Below are 20,232 nucleotides of genomic sequence, written 5' to 3' on the forward strand. Positions count from 1 at the left end.
CGTGCAAGTTTCTTCCTGGGTACACATAAACCATGTTTGCCTCCTGATGAGATCCCAACAGCAAACCAAATACAATCCCACCAAAGTTTACCTTGGAAACCAATGAGATGGCTGGGCTTAGCTACAGAGCATAGAGGAGGAATTATAGGCAGGAGCATAGTGACCCCAAAGCACCCACACTGGAAAGTCTTCACCAAGTGTGGATGGTGGCAACAATATGTCTTTCACCTTAGAGAAGTTGTCCTAGCACCCCATAGAACTGCAGACCCCAAAAAGCCTTCCAAACATATCCGGCTTCTAATCTCTTAACGACGAGTTCATCAGGTTAACTTCCAGCATTGGCATGGATGTACCTCCAGGTTTGAAGAGCCTTAATCCTCAGACTTGACCAAACATATGAATATCTGAATTTGAAGCACAGATTTTGATTCACTAAGTATAAAGATGAGCCCCAAGATTTAGTACCATTGCCCCCAATATTTGAACTTCTCGTTATTTACATCCTTTGCCATATGGCTTTGGAATATTTTTCCCCTAGAGGACAAAGTTCTGTCCATATGTCTCATTTATTGATTCCGGGTTTTGATTTTTTTTTCTTCTTCCTAAGACTTATTTGCAAATACAACATTGACATTTGCAGGATTTTTGCAGTCGCTCATAGACATGCACAGACCTCCCCACCCCCGACACGAGTTCCCACGTGTGCAGGTGGTGCATGCCTGCAAACTCAGCACTTGAGAAGTCAAAACAGGAGAACCGTGGTGAAGGCTGTGAACTTGGGACCAGCTTGGGCGCCTTCGTGAGTTCCAAGTTAGTCTTGGCTGTGTATGAGACACAGTCAATGAGAGAGAGGGAAGTGAGAAACAGGGAAAAAGAGAAAGGTAAAAGAGAGAGAGAGAGGTGAGAAGGGAAGAAAAGACAGGGAGTGAGGAGGAGAGAGGTTCATTCTCCTAGTAATCTATATTACCCAAAAACCCACCCTACATATTTTTTCCACCACCAACAATCCTGTGTTATGCCAAGTCACAATATAATCTTTTAAAAGACACTTTAAGTGGCAATTACACATAATACCTACAGAGTCTGTGATTCTCGTAACTCGAATAATGTTGAAGAGCTATGAGCAAGTTCATGCTTGCTTCTGCAAAAACAACTGAGTCACAGTGGCACGTAGGTAACTGTCAGCAGAATTTATGATGAGCAGGAACAATGTTTTTGAGATTTTAAATGTGGAATTAAAAACTTTTAATAATTGATTTAATATATCTGGGCACAGTGGTATGCACGTATAACCCAGCTGAACAACATGCAAGATTCATTCTGCCTTGGGAAGACAAAAAAAAAAGAATGAATGAAAGTCAGCACTTTTTCAACACCTCATGTAAGTTCAGCATAACAGTTGTAATCAGCCCAGATTCAAGTCTTATTACTCAATTGTCCCAAGAGGATCAGCATCTCCATTTAACTACACTGAACTACAGCCCATTCATGGCATACCACTTTGATTATTTATTATCTTATATTATTTTTCTTAATAAGAAAGAGTCTCAGTTGTCATTCTGATGCACGTGTAGTAGTACCCTGTCATCTGACTTAATCCTGGGCTGTACTGCCAAACTGTCAATTTAAACACAGCCTTGCAAGTAAAAGCACGCCAGTATTACACAATCTGACAACACCTGTGCTCAATATGAAGTAATAATTCTCAGCACTCATCAGAGATCATGACTACAATAATACGGCTGTGTTTCCATAAGCCAGGCAGTTTACCTCCGTGTATCACACTTTTCAAAGAAACTCTAGCTAGGAAACTAGGAAGATAGCTAAGTGGGTACAGTGTTGCTGTGCAAATCTGAGGACCAGAATTCAAATGCCCAGCACTCAAGTTTATTAAAAAAAAAATGGTGTGGGTCTGATGTGGTGGGCCACACTTTAATTCTAGCACCTAAGATGAACAGGCCAGCCTGGTCTGCATATCCAATTCCAGGTTAGCCTGGGCTATGTAGTGAGACCTTGTCTCAAAACAAAAGAAAACAAAAAAAACAAAACAGGTTGTGGTGGTGTGCCGGGGAGGCAGACATTAGAGCTTGCTGGCCAGCTGGTCTCACCAAATCCGTGAGGTTCATGTTTAGTGAGAGACCCTATCTCAAAAAAATTCCAGTGGAGAGCAATCGAGAAAGATACTCAACAATGACCTCTAGCCTACACACATACACACACACACACAAATACTCATACCAAGCACATAACAAACACAAAACAAAGAAACAAATTGTAAGTTTCCCTTACCCAAAGGTTAACAATTGTGATGATTAGTTTTAATTGTCAACTTGACAAAAATTTAGACTCACCTGGGAGACAGACCTCTCGCTAAGTCTGGGGGAGATTATCTTAATTACCTTAATTAAGGCAGGAAGACCCATCCACTATGGTGGCCGTCTTTTGCTAGGCAGAGGTTTCTGGACTAGCACGCATGCATAAATTCACTCTCTGCTGCTTGGCTGTGGGTGCAATGTGAGCAGCTGTTTTGGTCTCTGGACACTACCCTACTCCAGTGCAACTTGGAACTGTGAGCTAAAGTAAACCCTGTAACCTATGGTGCTTTTGTCTGAGTATTTACCACAGCAACAGAGGTGAAATGATGGCAATTGGACATTACCATCTTCAGGTGAATAGTTGAACTTGCCAGGTGAAATTTCTGTGTTTATAATGTAGTTCATTTTGTGTTCTTTGTTGCTGTTTTAATATGTGGGTTGGTCAGATTTGGCTCAAAAGCTAAGAATTGTAAGCCTTTCTTTAAGCTACAGAAACCCTTATGATGCTGGGAATACTAATTGGATTTGGCCAAAGGTGTCCATGTTTGTTTATGTTACCCACTGATTACACAATATGTACTTATATTCCTGCATAGCCTGAAGTGTAACATTCAATCCACAGGAAGCACTGGAGGATTCTACAAGGCTCTCTGGGAGTTTGGAATCTCTCTGGAGGCCTCTGAGATTCGAGTGTCAACTGTAAATTAAGCCACACTACTGGAAGTTTTACTTGGGAGCTAACTGTTTAACACACCCAGATTTCCGTTTCCTTGTGTTTTAAAATGAAGAAGATGTATGTTTTAGACATCTGACAGACTTTGGAAGTTTGAGTATGTTGTTGGTAAGAACCTCTAGTGTTTATTTAGTACTGAAGCATGGAGGAACTTTGCTATGTGCTTACATACATGATCTCATTTACACACTTGAACAAAAACATTGGGAGGAACATTAATAGTTCTCTCTTTACAGACAGGAAAACTAACACTGAAAAAATCTGACAAGTCACCCACTAGAATGATGGAAAAGGGGCCTGAGTTTGGGTTTAAGTGGCTGTAAAGACCCAGCATGTCAGTAATACATCACACTGTACTGATTTTCTACTGTTTGTAACCAATGTTTGTAGCTTTAGAATGGCTTTTTAAAAATATTTGTGTTTGTGTACACCCCTGTGCATGTGTTGTAAAGGTCAGAGGTCAACTGGAGGTGATCATCAGTTATCTGCCTCAGTTCTATCTCTATTTTTTGAGACAGCATCTCTCACTGAGCCCAGCCCTCAGAGATTTGAGCAGACTGCCTCAGAGGGCAGCATGCTCCTCAAACCTCTGGTCTTTGCCTCCCAGTGCTAGAATTACAGCTGTATCCTATGGTGTAGTAGGACAGGCCCATAGGAAATTGGCTCAAACCAGTTGCCAAGGTATCCACTTAACGTACTTCCTTATGAACCAACCTGGAGTCTGCCTGAGGGCCTAGCAACAGGCACTGTCAGAGTTCCTGATTGCTGTCAGAGGTCCTGATCGTGCCCAGCCAATGAGGGCTGATCACACAATGCCACCAGATTGGGACACAGCCTGGGTAGTGGGAGGAGGGTGTATAAGGCTTTCCCCGTTATTGAATAAAGGAGTTTGCTGTTTGCCTTCAGCGGACTCCCGGTGTCTGTGCTGTTGACACTGCACCTTCTCATCCCCTCCCAACCCTCATCCCCTCCCCCGAGGGAGCTCATAGGATCCAGCAACACTATGGTGCCTGCATATTTTATATAGGTAGTGGGGATCCAAACTCAGGTCAAGTGTTTATGTAGCAAGGACTTTACCAATTGAGCCATCATTTCAGCCCATAACTTCAGTGATTTATACAGCAAGAACTTATTATTCTGCAGTCTGAAGGTCAAAATTCTGAAATAGATATTACTGGACTGCAAGGTGTCCAGAGGGCTGACTTCATGGACTTTATGTGGGAGAATCCATTTTCCTTCCTATTCTGGCTTCTGGAAGCTACCAGAATTCTTTGCCTCTTAGCCCCTTTTCTGTGTACAAAGCCAGCATATTAGGAGTCTCACATTGTTTTACTCTGACAAGCGGCCTGTGACTATAGCTCATCACCTCCATGTTCCCCAACAAAAGACACTCATCATCACATTGCTCTGACCTGAGTAACATCTGGTTAGCAGCTGATGTGCAGTTTGAATTCCCATGTGTGATGTAAGGTAACTTGTTCACAGACTGTCCATTAGGAAGTAGACATCTTGGAGGATTTTGACTGCATACATTGATAGTGCAGGATAGTACAGTATGATACAATAAATATGTTTAGTGGACCTCTAGTTTTCTTGTTTGTTTGTTTCCCTAGCATCTTTTAATCTGAGTTAGGTTGATAAAGTTGGTTAGGTCCTTTATCTCTCCTGCTGGTGATAGCTTTCATCTCTGGTACACTAGTGACTTTACCGAACACATAACTATACCCTTTATAGACACAACAGGGCCTGCAGAGCAGACAAAAAATAAGGCATCTTCACCTAGTATGGGTCCAAGGAGTGGGTATGTGACTCAGTAGGTTAATCAGTCTTTCTTTCAGATTTGGGATTCAAGACCAGCTTCCTCTTTCCCCTTGGAATATTAACCATATGGCTGTGACTCTGAAGGCAGTGTCATCCATGTCTTTATGTGCATCCTCCTCCCCCAGGAACAAGTGGGAAAGACAAAGGAAATGGAGCCAAGGAATGAGGAGGCCAAACCAATGTCGAGTATGAATATTCTGACCCCGCCCCTTGGTGCCACCCTCTACCCTGATGAAGAAGCCTATTTTTAAGGGAAAACTCCACCCCTTCCCCTCTTTCTCCCTTCAGCTCTCCTCCCTTGAAGTGAGCACCTCTTGAACCCCTCGTCCCCCATCCCTCTCTCTTTCCCTCTCTCCCCCCACCTCTCTCTGTGTGTCTCCCTCTTTCTGTCTCTCTGTCTCTTCATCTCTCTATTATAATAAACCATTTCCACTCAGATGCAGTGTCTGGGTTGTGTATCTCCACCTGCCACCCCACCACCATGCCCACATGGACTGGGCGCCCTCCAGCCCGCTCCTGCATCTGAGGGTCCCTCCGCATACAATTCCTAACATGGAGAACCAAGAGACTGGGCTCTTTTGCTATGCAAGTCTCACAGTTCTCTTGGCACGTCATTGTTTTCCACCCTGCGCTTCAGAGGCCACAGCTGGGAGATAATAGTTTCTGCTATTTTGCTTAGGCTAATTAATTCAGATTTGTATCTCTGGGCATATAAAAAAAACTAAAAATAAATGCTTAAATAGAAAGAAATATCTTTTTCCTCCATTCTATTGTAACCTTCATGACATCAAGAGTTCATGATATATAGCACTGTAGACTTCCTTTTATTTGAGACTGAAGAGGTTTGTTGAAAATGCTCCCAAAGTAGTTTCTGACTTATATATCCTACCTAGATGTTGTTGGGTTAAAATACATTTTTAAAAGTTATAACAAAGTGTATATGATTTTGGCAGTTCTCATAACTTCATAAAAATCTCGTGTTTGTACATTTTAAATTTATGATTATGTGTGTATTTGTGTGTGTGTGTGTGAGGTCGGAGGACAGCTTGTGACAGTCGGTTCTCTTCTTCCTCTACGTGGGTGCCGAAGATCCAAGTCAAGTTGACAGGCTCAGTGGCAAGCTCTTTCACCAACTGAGTCATGTCACAGGTCCCAAATCTGTGTTTTATAAGTGGGAGTCTTATGTAAATTCTATTCTCTTCGAGATGTAGGCCTGAAAAATAGCAATTTGCCGTGCGTTTATTATAACTTACAAAAGAAAGTGGATTTGTAGAAAGGAGACCTTCAGAAGGACTGTGTCAGGAGAGTTACAGGTTCATCATAGCCAGCCACGATGAGGTCCTGAAGCAGGAAAGCATTGACATGCATGTCATCATACCATAGGCATCATGGGGTCTTGAAGGAAGAGCCTTCATTTCCAGTAGGACAAAGAGAATGTCTCGGTCTTACAGGTTTTTAGGAACAGGGTGTGGTAGGGAGGGGGCAGAGGGAGTATAAACTGCAAACCATGTGACCAAGCCTGGCCTAGCCTCTGTACCAGGAGTCACAAGGCAGAAAGGCAACAGATAACGTCAACTTGTAATTCAAGGTTGAATTAAGCTTGCACACAGCTGCAAGGGGAGGAAGAGAACTTCAAGGCCAAACAGGATAATTTTTTTTATCAGGTCTATGTGCCAGCAGAGAGCCTGTAGGGACATGTGGCCTGATTTCCCAAAAAGAGAGAGAGCAAGGTAGAGGAGCATCTGTGATGTAACAGTACTTCTGGATCGACAGAGTATTTCTTAATGTCGACACAAAAAAACACAGCTTTCATTTTAAAGGGAATAAGAGATAGTTTATTCTGGAGCCATTTTGAGTCACCATATCCGGGAACACAGACTTAGCTTAACCCAAATTCCATGTTCCAACATGAAAGCAATTTCATGAAGTTTTTATAGTGTTACAAAACAAAGACATAAATCAAAGCAAGTTTAAAATACATTGATGGATTGGGCAGTGGCGGTTCATTCCATTATTCTCAGCACTCGAGAGGCAGAGGCAGAAGATCTCTGTGAGTTCGAGGCCAGCCTGGTCTCCAAAGCGAGTTCCAGGACAGCCAGGGAGAAACCCTGTCCTGAAAAACCAAAATAAATAAATAAATAAATTAAATAAAAATAAAAGAGTAAATACATTCATGGGCACATCAGAGAGGCAGGTACATAGAGATGGGAGAAGCTTTTCTAAAGGCCTAAGATACTATCTGAGAACATTCTTAGCTTTTGGATTAGTGGAATCTTACTGTCTGCTAAGTTAATAGATTCCAAAAGGTTTCTATCTATTAAGTCACAAGTTTTTAGTTCTGACTCAGAAGTGGGCAAGAAACGGCTGTTTGGTGAGGCTAGAACTAGTCCAAGATAAGGTAATTAGCCTCTGGACCTGCAACACTCCAATTTCTCCACAGTACTGAAATTCTAATCAGCCAATCACTTTCTGAAGACACGACTCCTTTTCAAAAGTTTCATTTGGGCTGGAGAGATGGTTCAGTGGTTAGGAGCACTGGCTGCTCCTCCAGAGGTCCTGAGTTCAGTTCCCAGCAACCACATGGTGGCTCACAACCATCTTTAATGAGGTCTGGTGCCCTCTTCTGGCCTGCGGGCATACATGCAGACAGAACACTGTATATATAATAAATAAATAAATCTTAAAAAAAAATACACGGAGATTTAAAAAAAAAGTTTCATTCACAGAATAATAATCATCAAAAATTCATAGGCCATGTGTGGTGGTGTATGAGGCAACCTGCTGTAGCTAGAGTTTTCCTGCCTGGCCCACAATCAGGACAAATCTCTATCACCTGCCAGTCCCACAGCCTCAGACCCGACCAAGTAAACACAGAGACTTATATTGGTTACAAACTGTATGGCCGTGGCAGGCTTCTTGCTAACTGTTCTTACAGCTTAAATTAATCCATTTCCATTCATCTATACATTGCCACATGGCTCGTGGCTTACCAGCATCTTCACATGCTGTTTGTCATCGTGGTGGCTGGCAGTGTCTCTCTGACTCAGCCTTCCACTTCCCAGCTTTATTCTCCTCCTTGTCCCGCCTGCACTTCCTGCCTAGCCAATGGCCAATCAGTGTTTTATTTATTGACTAATTAGCAACACATTTGCCATACAGAACATCCCACAGCAACCTGGTCTACAAAGTGAGTTATAGGACAGTCAGGCTTACAAAGTGAGACTCTGCCTCAAAAAATTAAGATCAAATTAAAAGAATTCATGCAAAATGTAGCAAACTAATGAAAGTTAACTTTAATATGTGTGTCTTTTCTCCTTTTGGGAATATTTTTGTAAAATTCAGGTTGGGGTATATGTGTATCTATGTTCTCTCCATTCCCAGCAGCCAGGAGCTGAAGAGAAAAAGAAAATTAGCAGAGTGTGTACACACCTGCAGCTCTAGCACCCAAGAGGCAGAGGCAGAGGCAGAGGCAGAGGCAGAGGCAGGGGCAGGGGCAGGGGCAGGGGCAGGGGCAGGGGCAGGGGCAGAGGCAGAGGCAGAGGCAGAGGCAGGGGCAGGGGCAGAGGCAGGGGCAGGCAGGTCTCTGTGAGTTGAAGAGCAGCTTGGTCTACAGAGTCCCAGGCAAGCCAGGGTTATGTAGTGAGATAATTAGAACAAATGTATTGGTCAACTGGATGTACAATAGTGTTCTCTCTTTTTATCCTATTTCCTTGTGGGGTGGGCGGTGCTTTCGTTCACCCAGGGACTCTCTTCCCAAGCCAATTAGTACATTTAAGTAGACCCAATAACACTGGCCAGAGACTGTTTTTGTACTTAGATTTCGATGACAGCATGCAGGGCACAGCTCTACATGTTTGTTGTATTTACGTTAACTAGCACCTTTCAACAATCCTGTGAGAGTGTTTTGTGATAGGTAGAACTCTAAAGATGTTCATCATGCAAAGATTCTTGTCTCTATTCAGCAAAGCTGTAATCCAGGCACTACTCAGAAGATGTAATTTCAGTCATATACCTTAAAGCGTAGGGGAGTTAGTCTAGATTATTTGGTTATGTCTCATTTAACCATTTGAGCTCTTAAAAATAGAAAATGTGGGTAAAAGAACGCAGAGGAGAAACTGGTTAGTTAGATTACCGAACATTAGGGAGGTATGTTCTACTATTTAGAGGTAAGGACACAAAACAATGGGTGTGACTAGTCTTTAAAAGCAGAGAATCCCTAGAAACCAGCAGAATGCAGAAACTACATGAAACTGAGTTCTACCAACAACTTGAATGAGTTTAGAAGCAGATTCTGCCCCAGGCCCCTGAGGGAGCCTTACCTGTGCAGCTTTAGATTAGGGACTAAAGAGAATTGGAGCGCTTGGTTGTATTCTGGTTATGGGTGGGGTAGGTAATCAATGTTAGAATATTGTTGGAACAAGATTGGTATGGTATCTGTCATCCCAGAATTCTGGTGGTTGAGGCAGGACTGCTGAGCCATAGAAGCCAGCATGGGCCGCATAATGAATGAACTACAGAAGGAGTCCATATTTCAAAAAATAAACAGCTAGGAAAGGGTACATTTGGTCTACTTGTCAACAAACAGATATTGTTTCCATCAGTATTAAGTTTCCTGACTTGTGGTTAGAGTGTTCTTAGGAGGTAAGTGCTCAAGTATTTAAAGATGAAATACATCCATTATGTATGTAGTCAGCGTTAAAGCAAATGTGTAAAGTAAAGCAATGACCATTCCATTGTCAGGGGAATAAAAAATCAGCATGGACATTCTATGCAGAATGCATCTGGAGTAAACAGGAGAGAAGACGGGATGAGAAGGAGCTGCTGAAATCGGGTTGAAATTTGGAGTAATGAAGACAGCAGAGATTTCTTTTTTTTTAAAGGCATTCCGCTCCACCCCTCCTAAGGTCAGGTTGGGCCAGCGAACTCAGTCCTAGGGATGAGAAATCGCCAGACAATTGCAGTTAAGGTTACACACACAACACGATCCAGGCCGGGGGTGTGTGGCCGCACCTCTGCAAGCCCATTCGGTTGGGCTCCTCCCTCCGGGCACGGGCACTTTGCGCTTGCGCGGGGACGAGCCCACTCCTTCCCCTGCAGTGGGGGAGGTGACGTCCTGAAGGTCCTTAGTCCTCCACTAGGTTTCCTCCGCGTCCTTGGTCTTTCTCTCCGCCGAGCTTTTCCTCTCCCCAGTGTATCATAAAACTGATGTTTAATTGAGACAAATCCAGAATTGCATGAAAATTTATCTTCCTCTCTCTACCCCCCTCCGTGAGTGGGCTGGGCCGTGGGCCGAAAGCGGAAGTGCTGGCGAGCGTCTGCGGGTTCCGCTCTGGCTATGGAGGAGTCTCCGGTCAGGGAACCGGTGCTGGACGCCAGATCGGAGGTAAATGCGGCCTGGGAGGGCCTGGAAGGGGCTGGGGCGGACGGTGGCGCCCGGAAGGCTTTTCCCTAACTTGTGTTTCTGCTTCTGTTCCAGGTCACCTGCCAGGTGAGTGACCGCCCCTCGCTGTCGCAACTGCGGCCATGCCGTCCCCGCCCCTCTTCCTGGGTCCCTCCCCAGGGTTGCATTTTCCCCTTGGACCTGAGGGCATAGCCGCTGCCAGTGTGATTTAGGCTGCTCTGCCCACAGAATGCAGACCAAGCCTTGTTCCGTCTTAATTAGTGAGCCTTTATGCCAAGGTAGGAATATGGTGTTTTAAAACGTGAGGGTTACGTGAGCAACTACTAACGTTTGCAAAGATAGCTCCCTTCCTCTTCTCTTCTTTTAACTTTTTGTTTATTTTGCTTCTGTTGAGACAGGGTCTTGCTGAGTAGCCCTGGCTAGCCAGGAACTTTTCTAGGAAAACCAGATTGGCCTTGGCCTCTCACAGATCCACCTGCCTCTGCCTCAGAAGTGCTGGGATTAAAGGCGTGCGCCACCAAACCCAGCCATTTCTTTCTTTCTTTCTTTTTTACTTTAATGTTGGTGTTTTGTCTGCATGTGTGTCTGTGTGAGGATGTCAGGTCCTCTGAAACTGGAGTTACAGACAGTTGTGAGCTGCCATGTGGTTGCTGGGAATTGAACCCGGGTCCTCTGGAAGAGCAGCCAGTGCTGTTAACCACTGAGCCATCTCTCCAGCCTATTTTTTTTCAAATAATTTATTTTTATTTTATGTGCGTTGGTGTTTTGTGTGCATGTATCTCCATGTGAGGGTGTCAGATCTTAGAGTTACAGACAGTTGTGAGCTGCCATGTGGATGCTGGGAATTGAACCCGGGTCCTCTGGAAGAGTAGTCAGTGCTCTTAACCGCTAGGCCATCTTTCCAGCCCCGCTCAGCCATTTCTTTAAGGAAGTTAATTTGAAGTTGAACGATAATTTTTCTAACCTTTTATATTTTACATTAGGAAGAAAAATTTGGCTTTCTAAATTAATAATAACATTTCTCCAAGAAAGTCAGAAAACTGGAGTTTTAGATCAGGAGTTTCCGAAGTTCACATAAAATGTAAGAAAGTGGTGAAGTGAAAACATTGTAAAAATGAAGGGGTGAAGAAAAGTGTCTATTGACCGTTGCTTGTCTCCAAATCATTTTTTTTTTTTCCTTTTTAAGTTGAGTTAGGCTCTCCCCAAACTGTTGAGGCTGACTTTAAACTCAGCTTGTAGTCCACACTGGCTTCAAACTTGTGATTGTCTAACTCCAGCATCCCCCAAGTAGCTGGATTTACATGCCTGGCACTTGCTGGCTTATCTTGCTGTTGCTTTTGAAGACTCTTGGGAGAAGACAAAACTCTGTGATACCGAGAAACCTACTTATCTTTGCATAACATTATAGGAGTTATTGGCGCTTAGTCATTTTGTTTTTGTTTAAGATTTATTTTTATTTTATATGTCTATACAACACATGGGTCCCCAGAGGCCAGAAGAGGCCTTGGAGTCCCTGGAATTGGAATTATAGATGGTTGTGAGCTGCTGTGTAGGTGCTGGAAACGGAGCCTGGGTTCTATGCAAGAGCAGCAAGTGCTTTTAACCACCAAGACATCTCTTCAACCAGAGTTAATTGAGTTGCTATTATTATTATTCAGTCTCATGAATTATTTTGTTCATTCTCTTTACATTATGTGTTCTGTTAAAGATGCCCTGAGACTGAACTGTACTGAGCTATAGTTTTTATTTATTTTATGGAAATTTTCTACCATAAAGCAACACAAGTCTATCCCTTCCACTTCTGGAGGTCAAAAGGATAAACCCAGTCTTACCAAGGTGAAGGAGAGTTTGGGTATGGCTGGAGGGGAGGGTCTCCTGTTTGTCTTTTCCTGTTCTTCGCTGCCTCCTTTCTTGGTTGGTGGCCTGTGCATGATCCCAACCCCTGCTTCTTCTGACTCAGACCCTCTTACCTTCCTTTTACAAAGAATGATTACATTGGGATCACATCCAGGACAATGCAGCCCAAGATCTTAATTTTGTTATACCTTTAATGTCTGCTTTCTCACATGGAGAAAGAAAGCCCCTGTGATTAGGACATGGTCGTATCTGAGTGACCAGTGTAATCCCTTCCACACACAGTGATTCACCAGTGACTGGTCATATGATTATATATATTAAAAAAGCCAAAATAATTTACAAGACTATTAGAATTAATAATGAACTTGGGAATATAATTCAGTTTTGGGTGTTTGTGGGTTTTTTTTTTTTTTTTGCATGTTCAGACACAGAACTGAAAAATATAGTTTTAAACAAGTTTCACAACTTGAAAAAAATTATACAGTATGTTGCAAATAAACCTACCAAGCTAGGTTTGTATGCCTGTAATTTCAGCATCTGGGTGACCAAAGCAGGAAGGTCACCACAATTGTGAAGCCAGTCTGGGCTTTGCAGAAAAATCTTGTCTCTATACCCCCCCCCCAAAAAAAGAAAACAAATAACAACAGGAAGAACAAACAAACAAAAAGCACTTCTAATGAGCTGTTTCACACCTTTATGAGGAAAATTACAGGACCATCAAGGTGGATCACTGGGTGAAGGTGCTTGCTGCCAAGCTTAATGACTTGAGTAAAATCCCTGAAACACGTGGTGAAGCAGAAGACAAACTTATTTCAAGTTGTCCTTTGACCTCCATGTGCCCAAGTAAATACAAGTGAAAAAATTTTTTAATTGTGAAAAACAAGGGGTCTAGCATGTAGGACCTAAGAAGTTATTATTTGGTTTTAAGTAATTAGAAACTGAAAAGTCAGCAGCTCTTCTTGTCTGTCAGAGAAGTATATCACTAGGCATACATTAGTTTCACTGCAAAAGAAAATCAGCCAGTCATCAAGTATATTTTGATTGCCAGCCACCCTCTCATGTTTGGAAGTAAGACAGACAAATTCTTAGTGCCAATATCAAGAGCTGCGTTTATCCAGTTCTGTTTGATGCCCTGGCAACCCCGAAGAAGCAGCAGCAGGAACCATTAAAAACACAGTAGTCGTTAAGCTTTTCCTCTTTACAGCCAGACAGACATCGGTTTCTGTTCTGGGTTCTGAAATGTGTGACCTTGAGTCCATTACCTAAGCGCTCTGAAACTGGGTTTTGTCATCTGCAAAATGGAAATAATAACTTATAAAACTGGTGATTCAGTGAGGCACTGAGCAGGTATGTACCTGGCCTGGCATGTCACCTGTCATGTGTCCGTCACAAGGACTGATGAAATCCAAAGGCTCATCATCACCACTCATTCTAATAGTAGGTTTGAGCTGGACAGTAACAACTGTGATGGGTTCCACATGCCTCAGGCAACGGTGAGGACCATGTCACCCATCTTCTGTTTTAGGACTTGGGTATGGAGCAGCAAGAAAGGTTAAAAATGCTCCAAAGCATTTAGGGTGCCCGAAAGTAGAGAAGAAATTAAGCCTGTTACAAAAAGCCACTTTCCACATTTTCTATTGTACATCTGGTGGACGTTTAGGTTCCTTTGTTTGACATTTTGCTTCTCTCCACTTATTTTCTGATTCTGCTTTTCCCCTTTGTTTTCTTCATTGCCGTTTGGCCAGTTTTTGCCTACCAACAGAAATGAAGCCTTTTCCATGTACAATGACCGATATTGAAACAAATGAAAGACTGAAGACAGAAATTGCGTATTTGTTCAAGGCATGGTTTTTCACGGGATGTTTGTGGTGTTATGTTAAAGCTTATAGATTTTCAGTGGAAACTGGGCATGGCTGTGAGCTCTGACAGCTGCAGATCCCTCAAGTATCCGTATGTGGCAGTGATGCTGAAAGTAGCCGATCATTCTGGCCAAGTGAAGAGCAAGTCCATCGAAATGACAATCCCACAGTTTCAGGTTGGTAGTTGAACTCACCAAAGTTAGTATCACTGCTGTTTCAAAAGCTGTCTGTATACACTCTTTCTCAAGGGAAAATGTAGACTTATTTACTTGCAAATTGATTGTCTTTCCATCATACTAAAAAAAAATTCTATAAAATTATTTTCTCTGGGAGTTTGTTAATTTTTTTCAGTAAGATTTGTGTAGAGTGTTCTTTAATTGCTATAACGGTTTTTGATGAATATATTTAGGAATATTTCATCTTCTCTATGGGATATTTACTCTGTAATTAACCTCTTATTATTTTTCTTTAGGTTTAATAATAATTTTAAGCAAAAGTAATCTTTTGGGGGATAACGTTGACATAGGGTTTGTAGACTGTTTACAGGGTGCAGTTCAGAGCTAATAGGTATTGATGGGTCTTACTAGCTAGAGATTTAAGTAACTCAGTAGTTTATGCTTAAATTTAGGCATTCATATTATTATTTTACTTACCTTTTGTTCAAGGAAGAAAACAGAAGTGTCTTATTTAGGCTTTTCATCACTCTGAAGAGACACCATGACTATGGCAACTCTTAAAAAGAAAACATTTAATTGGGGTGGCTTGCTTACAGTTTGAGATTCAGTCAATTGTCATCATGATGGGGAGCATGGTGGCATGCAGGCAGACATGGTGGTGGCTACATCTTGGCTTACAGGCAACAGGAAGTTACTGTCACATTGAGGGAAGCTTAAGCAAAAAGAGACCTCAAAGCCTGCCCCTACAGTGACACATACTTCCTCCTAATAGTGCCACCTCCTAATAGTGCCACCCCCTTTGAGGACCATTTTCTTTCAAACCACCACAGGGAATGAACGCTAAGTCCAATTTCCTTTCAAATGGATATTATGGGAGATGCCTGTCATTAGCTGATTTAACTAGCATGTACTATTTTGGCTTGGTTTTCTATGAGCCCTTCAGTAGCTGAAGCATATATCAAAGTTGAGCACTCTAGAAAAGCAATCATAGTGAATGAAATGGAAAGAAAAGTTAATTTTTTGAAAAAGATTAAAAATGCATTGGTTCTGGGCTTCCTTTATTATTATTTGTTTCATTTGGGGTACATGGGTGTTTTGTCTGCTTGTGTATCTGTGTGCCTACCACGTGCATGCAATATGCACTGAGGCCAGAAGAGGGCATCAGATCCCATGGGACTGGAGTTTCAGACTGTTGTAAATGGCCATGTGAATGCTGGCAATCTAACCCAGGCTCTCTGGAAGAGCAGAGTGGAGCCATCTCTTCAGCCCTGCTCTTCCTTTTTTATTTGTGTATGATGTGGGTAGGGAATCATACCTACACCTTGCTCATGCGAGGTAGGTGCTCTCTACCTTTAAGCCAAGGCTGTCCCTCCCCATCCTGGGCTTCTGAAAAAGTCTTTAATATATCACTGTATGACCTTTGAGTTCCTCTTTATAAACTGTATTTTAAGAGGCTCTTGATAGATAAGACTACACACATTTCTTCTTATTAATGTTGATAAGGGTTTGAAGGAATGAGGTGTGGGGAAAGGAAGTGTAGTGTGTAGTCATTGACTGAATGTGAAAAACCAGGTTCACCTCAGGCATTTCAGTCATGCACATGTGCACGCCCTTCCTTCTGTGCAGTACACTTCTACAGGTTTTTTCCTTTGGGAATAAATAAATAAATAAATAAATAAATAAATAAGTAAACAGAAAATCACCTTTTCTCTGAAGCATTGTTGAGGTGTAAGTGATAGATAAAAATTACATGTTTTCAGTGTACAGTGTGATTTGGTAAAAATATATGTTGTGCAGTGACTGTCCGTGAAGGTGATTATCATGTGCATTACCATACAGTGTATATAAATGTATGTGCACTGAGAACGTTTAAAATCTACTCTCATATTCTCTCACAATATGCTATTATTACCCATACTCAGCATTCTATACATTAGATCCTCAGAACTTGTATAGCTAAGTTAATACCCTTTAGCCAACATCTTTACTTTTTCCCCCACCTCCAGCACCTGACAACCACCTTTGACTTCCTATATCTGTGAGTCCAATATTCTTAATATAAGTGAAATCATATGGGGCTGGAGAGATGGCTCAGCACTTAAGAGCACTGCCTGCTCTTCCCAAGGTCCTGAGTTCAATTCCCAGCAACCACATGGTGGCTCACAACCATCCATAATGAGATCTGTTGCCCTCTTCTGGCCTGCAGGCAGAACACTGTATACATAATAAAAAGATCTTGTTTTTTTTTAAAGTGAGATCATACAGTGTCTCTTGCTGTGTCTTGTTTGACTTTACCATGGTCACTGTGTTGGAAATGGCAGGATTGTTTCTTTTATAGCTGAGTGATTCCATTGTATGTATATGCCTGTGCATATAGTGTGACAAACAGTGACCACATAGATGTAGATGCTACATGCCACTACCATGTATGCATGTAAGGAATTTGAAAATCTGCGGATTTTGCTATCCATGGTCTGCCTTCTGAGCAGTGCTCTGAGGATACTGAGACATGTACACAAGTTATGTACATGTATAATGTTTTCTTCAGGAGACAGTACTTCCTGTTTGGTTTTCAGATATGGTCTTCCTGGGGTTAGTCTCAGATTTGCTGTGTATTCTGTGCCCTCTTGTCTAGAATGTTTGTTTCTCAGTAATCTTCACTGAGGATGTAACATTAAAATGCAGACTATATGTCTGGTGGTTATATATAATTAAAGGAACTATGTAATAGACTCTAAAAGCAAAATTAATATTTTCCCATTTTTCTCCAGAATTTCTACAGACAGTTCAAGGAAATTGCTGCTATAATGGAAACTGTGTGAGAACTGACTTACGATTCTAAAGTAATGGATTCTACTTTCCAAAAAAGAACTGCGTATGGCTCAAAGGATATTTATACAACGAAAATTGCACTTCTGGGGCTGGAGAGATGGCTCAGAGGTTAAGAGAAATGGTTGCTCTTCCAGAGGATCCAGGTTTAATTCCTGGTACCCACATGGCAGCTCACAACTGTCTGTAACTCCAGTACCAGGGGATCTTACACCCTCCCACAGACATCTATGCAGGTATAATTTTTATACCAATGGTATAAAATAAAAAATTAAAGAATTTCACTTCCTAATTTTTTCCCAATTGTTAAAAAATCTGTTAAACTAAAATTATTTTAGTGGTGACCAAAGCTTTGCCTTTTTAATGAGCTAAAAGTGTCTGTGTTGAATACTAATGTGTGTATATGTAATTATATCTTAACAAATGAGTAAATAATATTCTTAAATGCAGCACAGCTTTGTATATCAGGAGAAAAATTTCAAATCTTATTGATACAGATCTAACTTTATGAATAAAATCTTGTCTGGAACTTATATGAAGTTAGGAAAGTAATCATTATTTAAAGCTGCTTTACAAATTCAGTTTTATAATATTCCCTTTAAAATAATTAAGGCAATTACTTGAAAGAATTAGTGAGAAGAGTGAGATTTTTTTATTTTTTATTTTTATTTTTCTTTGAGACAGGGTTTCTCTGTGTAGCTTTGCGCCTTTCCTGGGACTCACTTGGTAGTCCAGGCTGGCCTCAAACTCACAGAGATCCGCCTGGCTCTGCCTCCCGAGTGCTGGGATTAAAGGCGTGCGCCACCACCGCCCGGTGAGAAGAGTGAGATTTTATTCACACATTTGTAATCAGGTTAAGGTAAACCAATCCTTGTATTAGCTTAGCATTCCACTGTTTCTGCTGCTGCTATTTGTAGACAATTCATCACCAGTAATCTGCTATGTGCAGCACAAACCAGAGCATCCCCCAGTAGTGTTTATACTCATTTCTGCCTTCTTCCATGCCTACTGTGTTGTGGTGGTCTGAATGAGAATGGTCCCCAGAGGCTCATATATTTGAATACTTGGTCTCCAGTTAGTGGAACTGTTTGGGAAGAATTAGGAGGTGTGTCACTGAGGGTGGACTTTGAGAATTTCAAAAGCCCATGCCAGGTCCAGTGACTGCCTACATGCCCACAGATCAAGATATAAGCTCCAGCCCCTGATACCCTGTTTACAAAGCTATTACCCTCATACTATATAGAAATTCCAACCCAGGAATATGCCTTCAGAAATAAGAGAAGTTACTTCACGAATTGCTTCAGTAGACCCATTGGGAGATCGTATTTCCCAGCCTCTTTTGCAGTTGGACTCCAGAGCCATATGACTGGATTGAAGCCAGCAGGATCTGGCTAGAAACATACTAAATATATTGAGACTTGGTTAAAAATCACTCCTTAGCATTTTCCCAGCTCTCCTGTCTTTAGTGCTGAAATGAGGAACTCAGAAAGAACCAAAGGATGGACCCTATATCACTAGAGGCACTTCCTCTAAGTAGTAATAGCCTGACTTGCCTAAATAAAAGTCTCATAGTGTGAGAAAAAACAAACATTGAGGGGCTGGAGAGATGGCTCAGCAGTTAAGAGCACTGGCTGCTGTTCCCAAGGTCCTGAGTTCAATTCCCAGCAACCACATGGTGGCTCACAACCATCTATAATGAGATCCAGTTCCCTCTTTCAGCATGCAGGCACAACACTATATGCATAATAAATAAATCTTTAAAAAGCCAGACAGTGGTGATGCATGCCTTTAATCACAGCACTCAAGAGGCAGAGGCAGGCAGATCTCTGTGAGTTCAAGGCCAGCCTGGTCTACAGAGCTAGTTCCAGGACAGCTAGGGCAGTTATGCATAGAAACCCTGTCTCGAAAAACCAACCAACCAAAAAAAAAAAAAAAAAAAGAAACAAACAAACAAACATTGGAGGACAAGTAATTTTTCTTTTGTTACAGTGAAGGTGCATGTAGAGGATAGTACAAGAGACAAAGACATCCTAGAGTTTCTAGTCAACTGAATGGGGAAAAATGAGAAAACGAGAAACTATGTAGTAAATATTCTTCAAATTACCAATGATAGCCATTTACAATATGCACCTCAAATATTTAAAATTCATATTTAAAAATCCAAGGTACTTGGCAATGACCAACTTCATTTTCCTCTTTGGTTACTCTAAAATTATATAATAGTTGTGTGACACATAGTAACATGGAACACACATCTGAAAGATGGTTAATGAACATAAAAACCAGAAAACTTGAAATTCTGCAAACCCACCTACATCAAAAAGATGTGTTTGTCAAAGGCTGCTGACCTAGGGCCTTGCTTTGTTACTTGCTCACCATCCTTGAAAATATTTCATGATATAAGTGATGTACCTTCCAAATGTCATGCAAGCTTAGGAAAACATACAAAAGACATAAATGGCCCCCAAAGGGGATGGGAAATCAGTCTGCCCAAGGTGAAAAGTCCAGGCACCCAGCTGTGAAATTCTTGGGAGTGGTATGCATGTGTACAGCGATGACCTGTGTCAGCCAACAGGCATGCCATAATGGGATCAGCGTTTCAAGCTAATCCAATAAATTTAACCAAAAGCCAAGTGAGAGAAGGTACTAGAAGGAGTGCTTTCCACCTCTTTAGATGCTTGGTAGTCTGACTTCAGAAATGCAGTTCAGAAATGGAGAGCATTTATGCATCTTGGCAGCCAAAGAAATACAAATTCAGTCAGATGGGAAACCCCCACAGAAGGTAGAAGGTTCTGTGAGCCTCTGGGGACATTATTGCATCACTTGCATCCCTGAATTTGAAGTCTTTGACTTGAGAGAACCAACTATCTTTTAAGTCTTAAAGCCCATGACCCAATAACTTCAAATAGCACTTATAAAATATATTTTACTTATCCCAGTAGAGTTGCCGACAACTCTACTTTTTTGACCAGGCCAAAAATGTCTATAATTGTTTCCTAGATTAAATTTGCAGTCACCATTAAGTGAGATAGTAGCCAACTTTATTTCTGTCTCAGAAGATTTTAAAAGTGAGCACACAAATATTTAGAAGAATCACTCCTAGAATCCTGATAATTTTGTATTTAAATTATACATGTGTGTAGTTTTACCTGTAATTTAATAATTTGTCAGATAGAGGTTTAGCCTTCTAATCTATGCCACATAATTGAGTAATTGATCCAGATTTGAGTATCTAAGGTGA

At 41.6% G+C, this 20,232-nt stretch overlaps 1 protein-coding gene across 1 annotated transcript; it reads left to right on the forward strand.

Moving 5' to 3' along the window:
- The first annotated feature begins 715 nt into the window (after positions 1-715).
- Commd6 (COMM domain containing 6) lies at positions 716-17,524 on the forward strand. Its single transcript, XM_059274289.1, has 5 exons — positions 716-881; positions 10,143-10,252; positions 10,346-10,357; positions 14,010-14,162; positions 16,934-17,524. The coding sequence occupies exons 1-5, from the start codon at positions 716-718 to the stop codon at positions 16,982-16,984; spliced, it is 492 nt and encodes a 163-aa protein (XP_059130272.1). The 3' UTR covers positions 16,985-17,524.
- Positions 17,525-20,232: the final 2,708 nt, after the last annotated feature.

The sequence above is a fragment of the Peromyscus eremicus genome, chromosome 9, assembly GCF_949786415.1.
Source record: "Peromyscus eremicus chromosome 9, PerEre_H2_v1, whole genome shotgun sequence".
Lineage (NCBI taxonomy): Eukaryota > Metazoa > Chordata > Mammalia > Rodentia > Cricetidae > Peromyscus > Peromyscus eremicus.

Bases quoted from the DNA above. Each gene is read 5' to 3' on its own strand.
- Commd6 (XM_059274289.1), top strand. From the start codon at position 716: ATGCCTGCAAACTCAGCACTTGAGAAGTCAAAACAGGAGAACCGTGGT. The intron at 882-10,142 runs GTAAAAGAGAGA...CCCCTCCGTGAG, and splicing joins AAACAGGGAAAAAGAGAAAG to TGGGCTGGGCCGTGGGCCGA. The intron at 14,163-16,933 runs GTTGGTAGTTGA...ATTTTTCTCCAG, and splicing joins TGACAATCCCACAGTTTCAG to AATTTCTACAGACAGTTCAA.